Genomic DNA, 21683 nt, shown 5'->3' with positions numbered 1-21683 from the left:
GTCTCGGTGGCAGTTTACGTGTGAAGCAGACAGAAAATGTCACACATATTGTCTGGATGCCATTTTTTGATGTCTGTCATACTTCTATGCATGGAAGCTTGTCTGAGTATAACAATCCAATATGATTTAATCAGTTACAGATAGCGGCGGCAGTGCTCAGAGTGCAGAGACTCCCGCGTCTCTCAGTCGTAAGGAGGCTGACGCTACAGGGAGCTCCTTCCCAAGACTGAGGAGAGGACGACGGCGAGCCGATGAGGCTCGACTCGACCTCTGGGGCTTTGCAACGCCTTCCCCTCCACCCCCACAAATGCCTCCTCCCCCAGTTTCCCCGTCACCCCCCGTGACTCCCACCCAACCCGCCCGCCGTCCGAGAGGGAGGCCTCGCTCAAACCCCCTGCCGGAGCGAGTGATTCAGGGTAAGGGCAAGACAGAGGGCGACACACCCGCTCCTAAGAAACGCCGGCGATGTCGTAGCAAAAAGTATCAGACCGGGGATTACATCACTGAGAAAGACAAGCTGGAAGACGGAGAGCACCTTGAGGAATCCCTGAGACAGGACAGCGGAGTCCCAGGAGGTACGCAGTTTCTCTCCAGAGATCAGTAAAGTTTTCAATTAACAGTTTCCAGCCCAAGCTTTAATCAAAAGTGCAGCTGTTAGTTAGAGACATGATAAAAACTCTTTATAAAGTTATAGTATGAATCTGTTAAAGTTTGATTGGAGCAGCTTCTTAGTATTTTTATACAATCCATCACTGAAATGAAAATTGATGTTGCTGATTGACAGAAAATGTTTGTCAATTAAGTAACTATTTTGATAATTGATTAACCGTTTAAGTAATTTGATAAGCAGAAATGCCAAACATCTAACTCCAGCTTCTCCAATGTGATGATTTTCTGCTTTTCTCTGCATTATATTATTGTAAACTGAATATCTTTGGATTTTGCACTGTTTTTAAGACAAAATAAGACATTTGAAGAAGTCAATTTGGACCCCCTGACATTTTATAGACCATTAATTGATTAATTATGAAAATAATTGTCAGATTAAAGTTACAACAAGGAACTTTTAACTAGTTTTGAAACAGTCTCAAAGCCAATACTGTTACCTCTACATGACCTACATAAGCAAACGAGGCTATCGGCGAGAAAATTGGCTTTTCCTATATAGTTCTTCTTGACGCCCGTCATCGGGTCCGATTCCCTGCGACATCAGACGAAACACTTTACGGTTCACCAGAAACTCCTTCAGCTCAGAATGCAGCGGGGCCTCCGGCAGCGACCAGCCCTCCGCGGACAGACACAGATCTGGCTGCGCTGCTGCCTTCGACCTGCAGTCAGAGCTCCGGTGGGAGGCGGAGAGCTCGGCACCCGGCAGCGTCTCCTCGTCTGACCAGGAGCAGAGCTTCACCACGCTGATCCAGATGAGACCGACCAAAGACGAGGTGGTGGTCGGGAGGATCTTTCACGTGGTCCAGGACGACCTGTACATCGATTTCAGCGGGGCAGCGGGGTCCATATGTGGCTGCAGGACCTGGAGCTCCCCCCCCGCTTCCTGGGAGCCAACACCACGCTGCTGGAGGCGCACGCTGTAATGCTGGAGGGAAGGGAGGCACAGGAGAACCAGGACTGTGCGGAGCAGACTGTCAGTAAAATGAGGTTCTCTAAAGGGAGTCTGGCAGCTGCAGATCTTTACGACTTGAGGCGGTGGTGCTCATGGAAACACTACCACTGTTGTCCACAGGGGCCGCCAAAATCAACACAAAATGAAAGTTCCTTATAGTAACTTTAAATGATATTGAAAATTATGGATAGTTATAGAATAGTATTAATTTCCAGGTGCATGCTTGTATTTTGGGTTTCTGCTAGAACATGTTTGCATGCTTTAATATTAAAACAAATGCTTTACTTCTCCTCACATCGGCTGTGCTCCGCTTCACCGCCGCTCTAACTAGCTTTGTTTGAGGACGTGCCAAACTAACCGCTAGGCAGGTATTACGCAAATGTGTTACAGGGTGACATCACCACGTTACGGAAGAAATGGCAGGACTTCAAGCGAGGCGTTTCAGGAGCATTTAACATTCTTTAACAGAACATTATACAGTATAGGATAACGGACAAATACAAAATATTAAGATAGATTTAACATCTGACAAACATCAATTATTATGAAGACAGCATATACATGTATATGCAATTTGCAGTTTATATCCTTGAGGTGCCGACTGTGTGTCATGTCCATGTCAGGTACCTGTTGATGTGGATAAGATGTGCATCATAAGGAATATGGCAAAACCTGAGCACAAGATTGCAAAAAGCAGAGCAGAGTAGCTCACAGGCAGCAGTTTCAGCAGATACAATGGCTGAGCTAAGGGCCATTGGTTCAGGAAGTACCGTGCTGTCTGATGTCGGCGCCTAAAATGTTCCATGCTCCATGCTCGGGCTGGCAGATGAGCAAGAGTATGAAGCTGCTCCATAACGGCGTCAGTACATGAAAGATAAGATGGGTGATTGTTTGTGGATTCTTTTGACTGCGTTCATCTGTTTGGTACCACTCTGCATAACCTTCACTCCAATTTATCATCACAGATCCACAGGCGGAGCAGTGTCCGAGTCCCACTGCCTGCAGTCCAGAGCATCCTACACGGAGACCCTCGTTCACTCGCTCGGGGTCGGTCCGCTACCAGGAGAGCGAGGTATCTCCAGAGTGCAACGACAAGCCTTCGGGGAAGAGGAAGTTCAAAAGCAAGCACTTGAGTGACAACGACGAGCAGAAGGAGCCGAAGGAGCCGAAGGAGCCGAAGGTGCCGAAGGTAGGACACTCGCTGAGGCTGCTTGTTGGATTACAGTACATCTCAAACCACGCAGGGTTGATGGGAATAAAGTACAATGTGCCATGAATATATTAGCTTACAGTGCCCCCCTGTGGCTAGATAAATGCTATGTTTGTCACATTTATGACAGCAGCTGGTTTTATGCTGCACAAGTCCTTGAAGAGTGGAACTTGGCGATGCATTACAAGAGATTACATTTCACACTGCTCTGATCAATAAATCTGTATTTTAGATTAAGACCAAACGCAGCAGCTTGGGTAAGCGTGCTGCCTCGCTGGCCCTGGATGATGACGGTGCTGATGTAAAAAGAACAGAAAGCCTCCCACCCACTCAGAAAGGTTTGCCATCATGTCCATCCAATAAGAAAGGCTCGTCGGGGAGAAGCAGCGGCTCAGAGTCTCCACCCAAAAGGGCCGTTCCTCCGGAGGTTCGTCGGTTGATTGTCAACAAAAACGCCGGGGAGACTTTGCTGCAACGCGCTGCACGCTTGGGCTATCAGGTAAAATCCACCTGTTTACTTGTGCAGTGTTGCTAACATGAGAGAGTTTGAATCATAATGTGACACAGTTTTCTGTCCTGCAGGATGTAGTTCAGTACTGTCTCGAAAAGGACATCAGGGAGGTGAATCGGCGCGATAATGCCGGTTACACAGCTCTCCACGAGGCGTCCTCTCGAGGCTGGACTCAGATTGTCCAGATGCTGCTGAAACACGGCGCCGACGTCAACTGTAGCGCCCAGGATGGGACACGGTGAGGCGTCACGGTGCACAATTTACAGTTGTGGTTTCTAGTTAGTTGAATCTATAAAAACTATTTTTTCTGATGGAAGTATTATCATGGGTGTAACCTTTCTAACACATTTGAGCATGGAGGTTATTTCTTAATGGAATAATGTAGATTTTTTGTGGTTACAAATATGAAAAATAATCAAAAATCATCTTGTTGAACGTCCTCACTGACTATTTTATGATAAAGGGGAGACACCCCCAGGTTAATAGGGTAAAAAAACTTAACTAATAAATATCACCATGAAACTTCCCCAGTTGATTACTTACATTAAGAAAATTATTTTTGAATTAAAAGTTTTCTGACATTTCATGTTTAAATATGCAAATGAGGCTTTATCTTATTAAATATGTGCTAATTTGAATACATTTCCCGAACAGAAATCTGAGCATTGGATAAAGCCATGTTTCATTTTGTTGACATATTAGAGTCAAAGGTTTTAACGGAGGGATATCTCTTTTTATCACTCCATTAATCAGAAAAATCTGTCATGTTTTTAGGAATAAAATGTTCTATAAACCAGGCTATGAATGATATATGAACAAACCCATTTGTAAAAACCTTCAGAATATAGATAGGAATGAAACTGGACAGTTTGGTGTATGTAAGTGCTACTGAAGTGGAGATTTCTGGCTCAGACACTCACTTTGAGAAAACGGCATTTAAAGATACAGACTATAATATTCCATACATTTTGAAGACACTACAGTAGAATAAGGTAAAACATTTTAACTGATAGATATCACCATGAAACCCAGTTTTCTCCAGTTGATTACTTGCATCAAGACAATAATTTTTTGTGAAATGTTTAAATATGCAAATGCGGCGTCATGTAATACTAACTTCTGGTGAATTTAGGAGAAAGGAGAAGTAGTAAAGTAAATGTTTTCTTCCCACTAGTTTGAAAGAAGACGTGTTATGGAAGCAAAATAGCCTGAAAAGCTTTGTTTTTGCTTAGTGTCTGCCCTTAAGTGAAGATTATATTCTGTTTACATATCTTGGTGATGGTGTTTTTTGAAGTGGTAACACTACCTGTCGCCTGTTTAAGCATATTTACATTTCCAGTTTGTCTCATAATACAATAACAGTTACACAAATACTACTATAGTACATCCATGATACTCCATATATACAACAAGTTTGCAGACGGATTCAGGTGCGGCCTAAAGTTGGGACAATCCCCTAAAGGGCGTTTTGTGTTTTGTTTGTTCTCTCTTTAGGCCCCTTCACGACGCAGTAGCGAGCGATAACCTGCCTATAGTCTGGTTGCTCCTGAACCACGGCGCTGACCCAACGCTGGCCACCTACTCTGGACACACTCCGGTCAAACTGGCACACAGCCCGAGCATGAAGACCTTCCTCACAGGTAGTTCACCTTTTTTTATTTACTTCCTCTTTCCATCAGGACAGTAGTTAAATATAAATACACACATTTGCTGTTTTACCTCAGGCTAAATTCATTTTTCACATCATCAACAAACACTTCAGACACAATAATCAACACAGCATAGAGGCTATAATAAAGCTAATTGAAATGAGACATGTTGTCTTTGCCAACTTTTAACAGTCCACCCATCAAGCAGTGTGTCAACACATTAATAAGCCTGTGCCCATTCCCACTACATCACATTTGGCAACGTGAGCGATAAACAGCTTGCACGCAGCATACATGAGAAATACAAAATGTTATATCCTCACCAGGCTTGACAGACTGACAGACTGTCTTGCTGTCGGTCTTATAGCTGAATTTGGTTGTCCAAAAACTGAAAGTGTTGTCCTAGTGAAAGGAAACATTCAGGAGTTTTAAAGTTGCTGGATGCCTTCAAGTTTTTTTTTTTTATATACGACAAGAGCAGCGCAGTAAAAGGTGAAGCTCGCCTTGTTGATGACGTGTTTGGAGGTTTGAGCTCACACAAACTGATGCAAGCACTCGTCACCTGCAGCTCTTCATCCATCCAGTCCTCTCATTCTTTCACCATTTCCCCCTTGCAGAGTCATCCCTTCTTAAAATGATCAGAAAAAAGTTACGGTAAAGAGAGCAGATGATTCACCCATGACTACGCCAATATGCTCATATTACTAAATAGAAATCAGTAAGACATAAAGGGATACTTCAGGTGTTTTGAAGTGGGGTTGTATGAGGTACTTATCCACAGTCAGTGTATTATCTACAGTAGATGACGGTTGGCACGCCATCAGCTTGGAGAAGCAGACAGGAGTTACCGCATGGAAGCAAAGCGATGTGCTGCTGTGGACGAGGCCGGCATCAAAATGTTTTTTAGCCACCTAAAAAGAATAATATCAGTTTAACTGTACGCTATATTTAGAATATTTTCACCACTTTACCTTGCTGTCAGACAGCCTTTTTTCGACGGGGAACTGAAGCCGTTGTATCCATCTATGCTCTTACCAAATCCACCAGACTCCTTTGAAAAAATCTGTAATTTTACGTCGCAGAACACGGAGGTTGCTGGTCTACCGCTGCCGTGATCGGTTTGTGTAACTCCTGTCTGCTTCTCCAAGCTGTACTATTGTATCTACTGTAGGTAATACACTGGCTGTGGATAAGTAGAAAGAAAAACATGCATTCTGTGTTGTAAAAGCTTCCAATGATTTCTCAATTAATGAACTCCAATGATTGATTAAGGAAAATGCTTTAAATTTCCTCCGCTGTGATCGATCTCGTTCCATAACCGAGCCGGGCAAAGTGATTAATTACAAGTCTGGCTTCCTGCGAAAACTTCTGACACGCAAGACTTCCTCTTGCTCGTCATATTGGACCCAAATAAAAACACACCGACATTCTGTCTTTAGCTTTGTGATTTATTTTCATATCACTGTTGATGGTGTTTTTAAGGATCTTTCCCAGCACATGGCCAGGTTGTGGAGAGCGAGGAAACATCCTGTTTGTTTCACTACCAGCTTGGCTGCTGTATCGGTGTTTAGTGTTAGTCTCACACCATGTGTCTCAGGTAAATAGAGAGATGAAGGCTCAGTAACTAACGCAGCTCCGATGCCACAGACGGACACAAAACGGACTGTATCACAAAACAAACTACAACATAACATAATTTGCTGATACTTAGAACTGATTGTCTATTATTTTGTTCAGACAACCATCGCAATTATCCCATCATACGATTTACTCGGTCCTGACAAGGTGACAAGCATTAACGTCTCATATTTTAAAATGTATGCGTGATGCAGATTAAACAGCGATGACATGTAAACTTTAGTGATGTAACGTCAATCTGGATCGATGTATTCAATGATCAACGATCCAATATCATGGATGCAAAGTGAAGACATCAATACATATCGTCATCTTTAAGATACTGATAAAAAACCTTTGCACCTAAACACGGCCAATGTGTCACTTTATAATGAACATGAAGTCTATTTTTATTCTTTATATTAAAAAGAATAGTTTTTCAATTTAAAGCATCAGTAGGCGAGATTGGAGCAAATATGATTAAAAAAAGTTATTTTTATAAAACGGTCGCTAATTCGTGACAGTAGTACATGAAACAGGTCACCTGAAAAAAATCATGTTCCTCTGTGTCCTCCGGTGCTCCTAACGGCATCTGCGAGATTTCACAGACCGGAGGAAAACAAGCAGTAAGAGCTGATCTGAGGTCTGCTGTCAAGCTGCCGTCTATGAGAGCCGGCTGTCAATCACTCTGAACTCCGACCAAACGGTCAAACTAGGCAGCGCTGATCAGATATGAATCAATATTATGTTACGTTAATGCCTATTTCTCTTCTCAGATGTTTTCAGAATCATCTTGTAGTGCACGGTTTAGCTCTAAAAGGAGAAAGTTTGTGACGCCGCCGGCATTGTAAAATCTGGTGAAGGAACGCCAAGTATCGGTCACATGACCGGAGCACAGCCAATAGGAACGCTCTCTCAATGAAATGACCTGTGACTGGTCAATTGTTTTTTTATTTTTTAAAGCCTGAAAACAGAGCCATGAGGAGGAGCATAAGTCTAGTTATCTCTCAGAACACTTGAATTACAATATGCTGAAAGGTTATTATGGAATTTTCTGCCCAATGATACCAAAAATATATACTGCCTACTGCAGCTTTAAACACGGGAAATGTGGCACTTTTTAATGAACATGAAGTCTATTTTTATTCTTTTTATCAAAATGAATAGTTTTTCAATTTAAATGTCCACTAATAAAATTGTCAAATCATAATTTAGTAGCTTTTTTGTGAGTTTATATCACGATAACTGATTGTGTTAAATGGCTATATGATGTCGACCCATATCGATTGAAGGCCCCTGAATTGAATCGGATTGAGATGGTACCGTGGTCCAAAGAATCAACATATTGCATCGTGATAAAACTTGTGATTTACACCCTTAGTAAACTTATAAGTATAATATGTAATATTTTTTTTTTTCAGATTATTTCACAGACCTGGAAGACCGCAAAGAACGGGATCCCAGTTCACCCTGGGACTTCTACAGTACCTCCCTGTTTGGTAAGAGACCTTGAATGTTGTCTGTCTTTCAATCCATCAGTCGGCTGATCAATCAAGTATTCCTATTCCGTGAGGAAGACGAGTTGATGCTTGTTGCAGCGATGCCCAGGTCTGCTGCAGGGAAATGATTGTAGTTTGTAGGCCGGGCTCGGGCTCGGCCACTGGGACGCAGAGGGGTGTTAGGGCTGTGTACAGCGTCAGAGTTGTGCTGTAAACAGCCACAGGGAGCCAGTTATCCAGCGGAGGATGAACAGGATTAGAGTTGCATGGTAGAGCTGAGGGAGACTAAAGAGAGAGAGAGTGGACTGCAGCTTTTTAGACAAAAAAAATGTTGGTACTTGGTAACTTTAAAAACTTTTATATTCCCCCCCCTATTGAGGACAAATATCTTATATTATTTTTATTACAATTATTGTTTTTAAATGTTCTTTTTTCCCCCCCTTACTACTCTAAACCTAAATAATTAGTATGTAATGCTTTAGTAATAATGAAGAAAAAAAGTTGCCACCATTCAATTACGCCTATTATTTTATGAGTGGTGATAAATTGTATATAACTTATATGTGTAATTTATGTTTCCACAATAGAGTGATGTTCTACAACAGGTTTAAATCATTTAACTTGTAAATTATTCTCCATTTTTGTGCACATTTGAATCAGAATATTTTATATACAAACATAAAGAAACATAAGAAAAATAGAAATAAAGGAGTATGTAAAATAGAAATTATGTACATAATGCTACAATATATAACACAATATATGTAGAGTAATATAAGTGAATATATAAGAAATATGTGCATCAAACACATACAATATATAATCACAGTGTAAATACAAAATTAATAATGTTGAGAAGTAGGATCTATTACAGGTAGGTGTGTTAAATATAAATGCAAGAATAGTATAAATCACCCAGTAGTATGTTCTACTTGTCCAATTCTGCCAGTTCTTTCCTCCCTGATGCCAGTCTTTATTTTGTTTGTTAATGTTGCATAAATCTGTAAAAGACGTATGATTTCATAGTAATTTGATCTCTCTCCTCTGTGTTATTTCTGGTGATGCCTTCTCACAGTGATGGGGGGATATGGAGGATAATTTATCTGGCTTTAGAAGCTATTGTGCCACTTATAATTGTACAATTTTAGAAAGAGCAAGATGATCCCGTCACAGAAAACGTGAAGCTTTAATTCATCAAAGTATCTGTTTCATTACTGCTCTCTGTCCATCACCTTACACTTAAATGAGAAGAAAAAACAGTCCACCTGTAAATAATCCTTCAGAATATGTTCCTTGTAATCATTATTTTCATATATCCATGTGTCTCTATGTTGGGTGTAATTAAGTGACATCATAAAGTTCGGGTGTTCCTTTAACTGATCACAGCGTTACCAGCAGTCAGTCAGTCAGTCGTAGACGTATTGTGGTTGTTGTGACTAGACTGGCCACTAGAGGGCGTCCAAACCTCATGTATCCAAACACAGCTCCAGTGTGTGTCTGCTGCTCTTCATCTCACCTCAGTGGACTCTTCTTCACAGAGACGGACCAGGAGCCGTGCTGGGACTTCCTGCTGTCGGAGCAGAATCAGGACCTGGAGGAAGACACGACAGGAAAGACTGAGCCGGACTCGGACAAAGACTGCCTCCTGTTTGAGTTCTCCTCCGAGCCTCTCTTACCCTGCTATCATGTTCAGGTGTCATTAACCCAGGGGTGAGTTCACGAAGACATTATATATACTGTATATATATATATTAGGGCTGTCAATTGATTGAAATATTTATATTGCAAATTAATTATACCCCCGCAACAACGTAGTCGTGTCACACTTTCGTTTCCGAAGCAGAACTCGGAAACTATTTAACTTAGGAACTTCAAATTTGGTATGATGGTTGACGGCGTGGTGTAGTAGTGCCTTCTAGGGGTTAGAAGTCCAGGGTGCCCAACATTTCAGTGAATTTTTCCAAAAGGGCAAAACCTTTTAGGGGTCAAGCGGTGAGTGGGGGTATGTGGGCCATCCTCACTTTTGCTTTGTTACACATTTTTTATCTGTTCAAAATGTTCCTTAAAGGGAGATTTGTCAAGTATCTAATACTCTTATCAACATGGGAGCAGGCAAATATGTTGCTTTATGCAAATATATGTATATATTTATTATTGGAAATCAATTAACAACACAAAACAGTGACAAATATTGTCCAGAAACCCTCACAGGTACTGCATTTAGCATACAAATATGCTCAAATCATAACATGGCAAACTGCAGTCCAACAGGCAACAACAGCTGTCAGTGTGCTGACTTGACTATGACTTGCCCCCAAAACTGCATGTGATTATCATAAAGTGGGCATGTCTGTAAAGGGGAGACTCGTGGGTACCCATAGAACCCATTTACATTCACATATCTGGAGGTCAGAGGTCAAGGGACCCCTTTGAAAATGGACATGACAGTTTTTCCTCACTAAGATTTAGTGGAAGTTTGGAGCGTTATTTAGCCTCCTTCACAAAAAGCTAGTATGACATGGTTAGTACCAATAGATTCATTAGGTTTTCTAATTCCATATGATGCCAGTATCTTCACTCTATCTACAACGTCTAAAAAGATTTATATATATATATATATACAAAGAAATACACATGGTAATAGCAGATTTATAGAGACTACCATAACGTGGTCACACACTTGACTACTGAGTTATGTCCGTTTAAATTCATTCATTGATTCTGTGCCGCCACCCATTAAAACAAAACGCTACTAAATTTAGCGCCTCAGTTTGAAGGCAGCTTCTCTGTTGCTCTCCGTATTTATGGGCATTAATGTCAGATAAGCTCTGATGATAGTGGTTAGTGATAGCTGTGACTCATACTGCAATAGTTTCAGCTCAGAGGCGTATTTTCTCTGCCTCCAGTATTTCACAGAAATACACACAGTGCTGTTGATACTTCCAGCATGTTGTCCCCTAATGATCCACCAACATCTGCACTGCTGCAGCTTGTTAGTAGACATGTGTAACCTGTAAAAGCTAGAGATCAAGTGTGGGATGATGGACATTAGATACATATTGATAATAGTCCGCTAAGAAGTTCTGCATTGTTTAGCATTATTTCTTAGAGCTGCAACGATTAATCAATTAGTTGTCAATTATTACATTAATCGCCAACTATTTTCATAATCAATATATATATATATATATATATATATATATATATATATATCGATATAGTGACCGTTTTATAAAAATAACTTTTTAAAATTATAATTTGCTCCATTTCTACCCACTGCAGCTTTGATGGGCTAAAACCTTTAAATTATTTAGTCCCAAATTGTGGGAGGGGCTCGTTAGTGTGTAGTTTTAATTAATGTGTGTGTGAGATGACTGCTTTGTGTCACTGAATTGTTTTGGGTAGGATGTTGATCCCACCTTCATCAAGTCTAAGACTTGTATATAATTATCCAGAAAACCATAACTAACAGTAACAATAAAGTGGAGTTCTCCTTTTTAAAATATGGAGCCCTTAAATGTCAGATGTTAAGTTCAGATGTTTTCTTATTCCTTACACTGCGACCGTCGGCTAATATCAGATTAATGTTTCTCTCTTGCAGCTTTTGCAACTGGTTCCTCCTGACGGACGTCCTGAAGCGTCTGAAGATGTCGGCGCGGATCTTCCGGGCGCGTTACCCGCACCTGGAGGTGGTGAGTCTGTCGCGTGCGGAGCTCTGGAAGCAGGTATCGATCAGCCAGGTGAGTTCCGCTTTAGCTTCATCTTACAAAGGCAAAAACAACAAGGAGGAGGAGGAGGAAGAGAAGGAGGAGGAAGCAGAAGAGGGACTTGTGGATCTGGTGCGATGTGTACCAGAGCTCCAGAGACTACTGGGCTCCTCCATTCACATCCTGCAAGAGGATGAGGAGGAGGAGGAGGAGGAGGAGATGGAGGAGGAGATGGAGGAAGAGGAGGAAGAGGAGGAAGAGACACTGACGAACACAGGGAAGCGTCGCAGCCGATAGCCTCTCTTTCACCGCGCTCCTCCACCTGTTGTCAACCCGTGTCCTTCCCTGCAAGCAGCAGCTCAAAGGAAACCTCTCCGTCCGACGTAACGAGGGTCATCATGGGTTTTAACTCCAGCAGACAGTAATGACACTCCACCTATAACCTTTGACCTCAGACAGAAGGCGATTAAGTGATCACAAGGACCTGCACATGGGAGTGGTCGGTGCTGGAAAGCAGCTTTCAGGTTCCTATCAATAGGTATATTTGAATACATGAGAACTATTGACCTTTTGTATTGATAATGTATGTACATGGTAGTGTATATGTATATCTTGCCATCAGGGTTAAAACATTTGGTTATATAAATGTATTCTTGTGGCAAAGGATGAATTATGTTTAGGACCTTTTTTGTTTTGTTCCCGAGGGAAAGCGATATTTTTTTTCGACGGGAGATCAAGACTTTTATCTTGGTGAACTCTTGCGGAGACGCTTGAAGTCAGGGAGGCCGCTGGCCCGGATGGTTCTGGCTCCGTCAGCCTGGGAGAACTGGAGACGAGACGAGACGAGACCACGGCACATAAACATAATCGGAGCCTCATTTTTATCCTCTTGTTTTCACTTCCTGGAGAGACCATTACCGGACGGACCTAGTAGCTTAAGATGTTTGTTTTTTCCTCCACATTTCACAAATTGAGCGCGGGCAGCACTGAGCTGTCGACGTCCCCGTTCACACTATGAAATCGTGTCTTTTTGAGATAGTTTGTTTACAGAGCTGGACAGATAGTGTTCTCCACTCCCCCAGGTTGCACTCCTCCTGAACTGATACAGAATCCTGTGGATCTCTCTCAGAGGAAACGTAGTCTCCATCTCTCCGGAGTCCAGAGGCTGAGAGACGCCCTCTTAAACTGCAGCCACGTCCCGATACGGTGTTCCCAGATCCCAGAGTGCTTTGTGTTGCAGTGTTTTATTTACACTGTTTGTTGTGCTTAATTTAATAGTCATTAATATATTTGACCTCTTGTGTATCTGACAAGCCTATCTATGAAAAAAAAATTTGCTTTGTAATGGTTGGTGCTTCATTTTGAAAATGTACTTATTAGGATCCCTTTATTCTGAGATTTTCCTCCCTCATTCAAGAACAGTATTTCAACAAAAAAAAACAAAAAAAAGCTAAAGTACAGTTTTATTGTACTGGTGCTAAGACAGATTTTGTGTTGACAATCAATGATGTTTTGGTTTGAAGTCACAAACTAATAAAAAGATATTTAAGACGAAGAGACTTAAGGTGTAAAGAAAAGTATAGTTTAGTTAAAGAGAAACGGGATACAACACGACTGAAAGACTGAGCAGTGTGTGAAGAGCCTTTTATTTGATTCTTTTATAAGAAATCAACAAGAATAAAGCATGATTGTGAATCATAGTTAGTATCTCTTTGTTTTGTCAATTGGATTATTCTAATGATAGCTGAAATGAATATTCAGGGCAGAACTCTCCCTCAGGCGTTTTTCAAATTATCCGTTCTGCCTCAGACATTTTACGGAATAAATGTTTTTTTAAATCACAGATAATTTGCCCCTCAGAGAAATCATACAACATTAATCTGTGCTGTACCTGAGAAGAAAAACCTTTCTACGTTCAAACCAAATCAGCTTTATCTCAGCGTTGTGTTGGCTGTCCTGATTCGGCATCATGATGATGAGTAAATACCATAATTGGGTGTCCCGGTGGAGCAGCGGTCCAAGACGCACACTGTACCACCACCAGCACGTCATCACAACGCCACTGGTTCAGTTCTAGCTGCTCCAGTTCTAGCTGCTCCAGTTCTAGCTGGGTCAGTTCTAGCTGCTCCGGTTCTAGCTGGTTCGGTTCTAGCTGGTTCGGTTCTAGCTGGGTCGGTTCTAGCTGGTTCAGTTCTAGCTGGTTCCTCTGTTGCACATCACTCCCCTTCACTCTCTCCCCGTGATACCCGTCTGTCTCAGCTGTCCAGCTTTTGAATAAAGGTGAAAAATGGCACAAAAATATATACAATTTTGTTAAAACAACTAAATTGTATAATAATAATTTGCCTGTAGCAAAAAGTGGAATCAGCCCGCTGTTCTCTGCTTAAGTTGATAACGTTATGATCAATCAGGTCTTATTCAAGCACTAATATTACATTATAAAACATTGTATGTGTGTGTTTACATGTATGTATATACAGTATATGTATGTGTGTATATGTATGCATGTATGTATGCACATATGTATAGAATATAAAATAAAAAATATAAAATGTGTTTATTATACACATACATATACAGTATACTGTATATGTACAGTATTATGTATTAAGTATTATATATGTACATACATGTATGTGTATATATGTGTGTTTATTATACACATGTTTATTATATACATATATACACATACATATTTGTGTATATATGTATATAATATATGTGTGTTTATTATACACACATATGTGTATATATATATATATATAGTGTGTGTATATGTATATATATATATACACACACACATATACACACAGTATTACGTACACAAAATGATGGCAATATGCAACAGCTGACCGAACTAAAAAATCCTTATTGTATTATTTACATTTTCCTAAATACATATTTGTATATATATATGTACATATATGTATGTATGTGTATATATGTATATAATATGTGTGTGTGTTTATTATACACACGTGTGTATATATATGTATTTATGTACAATATACTGTATATGAATGTGTGTGTATATATACTGCGTGTGTATATACATACACAATGTATGTGTGTGTGTGTGTGTGTATGTATATATATATATATGTATTGAATTATTATTTTTATTTTAATGTGTCTGAAGAAGATCTGATTGTTCTAAACATTTAGAAACCCAACGGAGCCGAGAACAGAGAACAGAGAACAGAACAGAGAACAGAGAGCCGGTTCTACTTCCTGTCATTTATCTCGTGTTTCTGTCCAGCAGAGTCTTGTTTTGTTTTTTTAGATGTGCGTACTTTTATTTCCCTTCATAATAATAATAATCAGCCTTCTCACAGATATAAAGTCGGATCGGAGTGCTGATTTAACAAACCTCTTTTCAAGGTCCACTTACTAAGGTTGTTCTGGAGCTTTCGACTATCTCACACGATGTTTTATCATCAGCCGGTTGACTTTTTGAGATTGTGTTGTTCTCCGCTGATCATTCCAAGTTATAATATGTAACATTTGAAGGAAGAAATAGCAGAATCTTCTCTGATAAACAATAAACACACTCTCGCTCACGTCAACACACAAAGTGGTTTTGCTGCTGCGGCCTTACTTGGTCTGGAATCGACCGGCAGCGCGCGGTGGCTGAAGTCTGACATAAATATTGCCGTGTAACTGACATTACTGCGTCAGTTCGCTGGTGTTATGACCTTTCTCTAGTTGTGCCGCTAGAGTAGGATTTAGTATTTATAGTCTCCCTTTAATCCGTCGTGGATGAGACGTGCTCAGAATCTACATTTCCGAGTCAGCTGTGCTGATGAAGACTCTGTGATTCACTAGAAATCTCCAGAACGAGAGAGAACAGACTGTGGACCTTTTTAGTTGAGATTGTTTTGTCCAAGATCAAAAAAGAAACTGTCTCAGGACTGGAAACGTTTAATGTTTAATCTGATAACTCAGACATACAGTGTTGTCTGACTTTATTTTATCCACTAGAGGGAACCAATGACAGTGACTGTTCATTTTGAAACTGAAAGAAGCAATCTGCTGCCTGTTTCTCTCACTGTGTCTGATCTCAGTGAGCTCAAGTACATGAGTCACTAGTGACTTTACTGTCACTACCATTTCACCTCATGTTATGTTACTGTTTTGTTCTCGGAAAAAAAACAACAACAGATAACTCAGCTTCAAGCCCTCGTGAGCTCTCGTGTGGTTACTATCTCACCTTAAGTATTAAAAGTCAGGACCTTTTGTCATCCATGGCTGATGCAGAGATCCTAATTCACGCCTTAGTATCATCCAGACTGGATTATTGTTATTAATGTTTTGTTATCAGGTTTGCCGCGTTCTAGTACTAGAAGTCTTTAAATGGTTCAGAGCACTGCAGCAAGAATCTTTAACTTAAACTAGAAAAATGTGACCATTTGACACCAGTTTTAGCTTCCCTGCCGATCCACGTGAGATCAGACTTTAAAGTGCTTCTGATGACCTATGAAATTGTAAATGGACATAATATTACGAGAATAAAGTCATAACTTTATGAGAAAAAAAGTCGTAATATGAGAATTAAGTCATAACTTTACGGAAAAAAAAGAAAATAACACGTCAAATTACTACTTTATAATATGACTTTATTCTCGAAATCTCAGATTAATTTTTTTCCTCAGTGTGGCCCTAATCCTCCGTCGTACCGTCGTACCATAGACCTACAACAATGATGAATAAAAATGAAAATGTAAACAAAAAAACAGTTATTCATTTCCATTTTTAAAATTCCACAGGGAGCCACTGGAGAGGAGCTGAAGAGACGCAGGTTACTGACCCCTGGCATTTACCAATCAGGACCCTCTGTTCTCGTAGTTCAGGGCTCCTATCTGTCCCCAGAGTTAAAACAATTCCACAGGGCCTTTTCCTATCTGGAATAACCTCCCTATGGACATCAGACAGTCTGATTCTGTCGAGGCCTTTAAATCCAAACTCATCTTTTTTTCTCAACTTTCAATTAGTTGCTTATTCTTTCATTATCGGGCTGGCGGGTCGGTCTCGGGTCGGTCGGATTCAGTCTCTCTCTCCTCTGTGTGTTTGTTTCATTCTGATAACTGTGTGAACGATGTGCTTCAGTCTGTGCAGCCTGTTTCCTCTTTCCAGGTGACGATGGTGAAGAGGAGGTCGTTTGGCTCCATCTGTTTGGAGACGCCTATAGAAGCTGCTTGACTTCCTCCTGAATCCATCTTTTTCATGTATGCTCACATTCTACGTATCATTTTTGTTATATGGATTGTTTGTATTGTAATTTAATTACGTTGGTCTATTCTGTACAAATGACATTTGTCTGTTCTGAGAGTCCTCAGTTGCTCTTCCTGAGGTTTCTACCAACTTTTTTCTCCTCGTTAAAGGGGTTTGTTTGGGGAGTTTTTCCTTATCCAAAGAGAGGGTCAAAATTCAGAGGGTGTCATATAGCTGTACAGATTGTAATCCCCCCCTGAGGCAAATTTGTGATTTATGATATTGGGCTATATCAGGGGTCAACCACCTGCGGCTCCGGAGCCACATGCGTCTCTTCAGCTCCTCTCCAGTGGCTCCTCGTGGATTTTTAAAAATGGAAATGAATAATTGTTTTTTTGTTTACATTTTCATTTTTATTTATCATTGTTGTAGGTCTATGGTACGATGACACGACGGAGTATTAGGGCCACATTGAGGAAAAAAAATAAATCTGAAATTTCGAGAATAAAGTCATAATATTATAAAGTAGTAATTTTACGTGTTATTTTCTTTTTTTCTTGTAAAGTTATGACTTTATTCTCGTAATATTACGAAATTTTTTCTCGTAATATTACGACTTTATTCTGTAAATCTCAGATGTTTTTTCCCTCAATGTGGCCCTAATACTCTGTAGTACATTGTCTCTTTGGCCCTCACTGCATTAGACTTATATACTATATACTAAAACTATAAACTGTGTTACCTTCATCACAATGCTCAAATGTTTTGCGGCTCCAGACAGATTTCTTTTTTTTTTTTGCCTAAAATGTCTCTTTTGATAGTAAAGGTTGCTGACCCCTGGTCTATATGAATAACATTGACTTATTGTGGCTGATTAGACCTCTTCTCAGGTTGAAGGTGGGCCGGAGCCTTTAATGGGAATTTATTAGGTCACAAATCTTCATCTACCAATAAGAACGATAAAAGGTTCAACAACAGGAGATTTCACTCAATTAGTCTGAACACGCCCACACAGTCCTGAGCAGAGGTCTAATAATCAGCCAGATTAACTAAAAACACACCTGCGTGGGCGTTCAGAGGCCTTGATGCCAGCATTAAGTGTTACAAGGTGTTCAAAACAGCATCCAAAAAACTTTTCTACAAACTATTTTAACAGCAGCTTGTAGTTGTTGTTGCTGTTGGAGACACGACGGGGCCTCGTGCAGTGAGGCAACACAGAGCCAAATACCAGGAGGCGGCATCATGTGAGATATGTTACGATTTCTGTTTAGCCTGCAGGGCAGCTGCTCGTGTTGCCCTTAGTGACACAAACATTTCATATCCACATAAAATCAAAAGATTCTCATGCAAATGTATCTAATATTACCCATTACAGTAAAAGATCATCTGTTTAAGTCAGGGGTCAGCAACCTTTACTATCAAAAGAGACATTTTACGCAAAAAAAAAAAAAAAAATCTGTCTGGAGTCGCAAAACATTTGAGCATTGTGATGAAGGTAACACAGTTTATAGTCTAAGTATATAGTATATAAGTCTAATGCAGTGAGGACCAAAGTGCATATGTGCTACGGAGTATTAGGGCCACATTGAGGGAAAAAACATCTGATATTTCCATAATAAAGTCATAATATTACAGGAAAAAAGTTGTAATATTACGAGAATAAAGTCATAACTTTACAAGAAAAAAAGTCGTAAGATTACGAGAATAAAGTCATAACTTTACAAGAAAAAAAGTCGTAATATTACGAGAATAAAGTTATAACTTAACGAGAAAAAAAAGTTGCAATATTACGAGAATAAATTAATTACTTTACGAGAAAAAAAGTCGTAATATTACGAGAATAAAGTAATAACTTTACGAGAAAAAGTCAAAATATTACGAGAATAAAGCCATAACTTTACGAGAAAAAAGTCATAACTTTACGAGAAAAAAAGTCATAACTTTACGAGAATAAAGTAATAACTAAAGAAAATAACACGTACAATTACTATATAATATTATGACTTTATTCTCGAAATCTCAGAATTATTATTTTTTTCCTCAATGTGGCCCTAATACTCCGTCGTACCGTCGTACCGTCGTACCGTCGTACCATTGACCTATAACAATGATAAATAAAAAATGAAAATGTAAACAAAAAAAAGTTATTCATTTTCATTTTTAAAAATCCACAGGGAGCCACTGGAGAGGAGCTAAAGAGACGCATGAGGCTCCGTAGCCGCAGGTTGCAGACCCCTGGTTTAAGTAATGGTATTATTTATTTACACAAAAAAAATGCTTAAAATTGAGGAAAATGCAAATCAAAAATGAGCTAAGAAGAAGAAGAAGCATATTTCTCTTAACGATACCACTAAATATCTGAGCCACTATACTATAATTTGCCCTGGAGCGTATGGGGCCTCTGTTTGGTGTCTCAGTGTGATGTTTTATTGTACTGCGATGCGTCACATACCAGTCGTTTATCCCCCTCGCCGGGCCCCACCGTACAGATGGTCCTACCCTCAGCGTAACCTGTGCAGTCCCCATGAGGTTACTACAGTTCAGTCACTGCTGCTGCTGCTGCTGCTGCTGCTGCGGGGCCTTTATCTACCAGCAGAGATAACACGGGGCTGCTGCCAGACTTGAGACTGTTTTCATGTAGATTTATATCAGATTAAAGTATTTTCATGACCTACTTATGATTGCATATGAAGAATTTATTCTTAATTACAAAAAAAATACGAATTAATTCAACTTTATTCACACAGTTTAAGCTATTCCACGTGAAGGGATTGTGTTTCTGTGAGTGTTAGAGGGGTGTTGGGAAATCTTGACTCTCCTGTAAATCATGCCTCATTACATCACTCTTTGGAGCTGAGCCGGGGTGGCGTTGGAGGAGAAGGCCGCCGCCCCTTTCCACCGAGCCCCTGTCATACCTCGCCGCTCATTGGCCACCTGTTGTGGGCCTGTAGCTCCCGATTGGATGAAAACGAGGGCAAGTCTGCACAAGACCTACTGACAGACTGACATGGAAAGAGGAAGGGAGGCCAGCCTTACATGGGGAAACAAAGGGATTGCAACTGTTTTGTACAACAGCACATTACATACGCCTATATATATACGTCAGATTAAGTGCGTAGCGAGGGGGATGGGCGGTCTTTCAATATCATTCAAGTTCAAATATGTTAAATTAAATTAGTTTTTACCAAATATTTCAATGAAACTAAACCCTTATTCTTTCAATTTAAAAATTCAAAAGGCTTTTTTAGGTTTTTAGTGGTTATTTTCTGTATATTTGTATGAAAATGAGTTCCTCTTTAACAGCTCGGGTTCACGGAGGACATTCGTTGTAACACGTAACACTCTTTGAAAAAACAACTTAAAAAAACACAGACAGAAAGGGGAAGTCCTGCTCACTTAGCTTGCATCTAAAGCTCAGCCTAGAAACGTCCCTTTTCTCTCAGTCACCCCCCATTGAAAAACAGCTCGCCGACCAGAATCTTAAACCAGAAGAGACGTTGTATTCTGTCTGAATTTGTCCTTTGGACGTTTTGTTTTAACGTTTTAGTGCCTGCGACAGATCAAACCAGCTTTCATCCCTGTGAGACTACACAGGGCTCTTTTGTTATGATCAGCAGTAACGTCTGCAGGAGTCTGTTGAACGTCTCGTCTGTGACATATTCATAAATCATACGAGCTTTGAAATAAACGCTCTAATAGGATGTTAAAATGTGCTTTTGTTCGTGTCGCCATTCAAGAGATCTAATGGCGTTTAATCCGCTGCTATCTCACCGGCTCTAAATATAACCGAGGCGACTGGGAAAATATAACACAGTCATGTATCGGTGTCCTCGTCGTGTTGCAAGAAGCGTGACCTCGTCCAGAGAGAAAGTTTTGGTACTTATCCAACGTTTCAGCCAGCCTGCACGTGTCTGAGAAACCACCCAGACATAGAGCTGAAATCTGACTGCAGTTATTTGCTTTGTATTTATAGCATCGTGAAGGTTAAATAAACTAGAAGTGGAACTACGCTGAGAAGTGCAGGTGCAGATATACCGTAAAAATATTCAAATGTGTTCAAATAATTGTTTGCATGTGAAATCAATTGCAGTTGACGCACTGAAAAAGGGGCTGAGAAGTCAGTTGAAATGTGAGCTGAAATGTAAGAGATGAAAGCAACTGGAACATAAGTTGACATGAAAGCAGTGGAGTCGTCAGTTGCATGATGAATATTGTTTGTGAGTTTCAGTTTGAAGTTGAAGTACTCACAGGAGTCAGTTGAAGAGCACTAAAATAGTTTGAAGCATTATAGTTGAAGTTGAATGTTAGAGCTGAAAGCAGTTGAAGTGTAACGACTAACAGCATGCTGAATTTTTAGTTTAAGCACTGTAGGACGTTGAGTTGCCAGATTTGTAGGTATAAGCACTTACACACTGAAGAGTAAGAGCTGGAAGCAGTTAAACATGTCAGCTGAGGAGTAAGAAAATGAAAGCAGTTGAAGTGTCAGTTTATATGCCAAGAAAGCAAATGTAAGTTGAAGTTGTTGAGGTGTAAGTGTTAATACAGTAAAGATGTTAAAATGTCTTTAAATGTTAATTGTTTGCATCTGAAATATTGTATAGTAGTGGTATATAGTTTAAGTTGAAGCACTTATAGGAGTTGAAGTGTTCGTATAAGTG

At 40.1% G+C, this 21683-nt stretch overlaps 1 protein-coding gene and 1 pseudogene across 11 annotated transcripts in view; both read left to right on the top strand.

Moving 5' to 3' along the window:
• Positions 1-13514, top strand: part of bcorl1 (BCL6 corepressor-like 1) — a 43343-nt gene extending 29829 nt beyond the window's left edge. For 7 of the 11 annotated variants that reach the window (XM_074649426.1, XM_074649424.1, XM_074649425.1 and 4 more), the window contains 8 exons: positions 135-575; positions 2587-2810; positions 3064-3330; positions 3414-3580; positions 4837-4982; positions 8030-8107; positions 9646-9817; positions 11709-13514. In XM_074649426.1, coding sequence (XP_074505527.1) covers positions 135-575; positions 2587-2810; positions 3064-3330; positions 3414-3580; positions 4837-4982; positions 8030-8107; positions 9646-9817; positions 11709-12111 — 1898 coding nt within the window. In that variant the 3' untranslated portion in view covers positions 12112-13514. The remainder of the gene's footprint in view (positions 1-134; positions 576-2586; positions 2811-3063; positions 3331-3413; positions 3581-4836; positions 4983-8029; positions 8108-9645; positions 9818-11708) is intronic. The other 4 variants (XR_012595676.1, XM_074649432.1, XM_074649431.1 and 1 more) reach the window with 4 other exon arrangements.
• On the top strand, positions 1185-2035 carry LOC141775890 (small ribosomal subunit protein bS1m-like; annotated as a pseudogene).
• Positions 13515-21683: the final 8169 nt, after the last annotated feature.

The sequence above is a fragment of the Sebastes fasciatus genome, chromosome 10 (genome assembly GCF_043250625.1).
Source record: "Sebastes fasciatus isolate fSebFas1 chromosome 10, fSebFas1.pri, whole genome shotgun sequence".
NCBI classification, from domain to species: domain Eukaryota; kingdom Metazoa; phylum Chordata; class Actinopteri; order Perciformes; family Sebastidae; genus Sebastes; species Sebastes fasciatus.
This window is presented reverse-complemented; position numbering and strand designations above follow the sequence as displayed.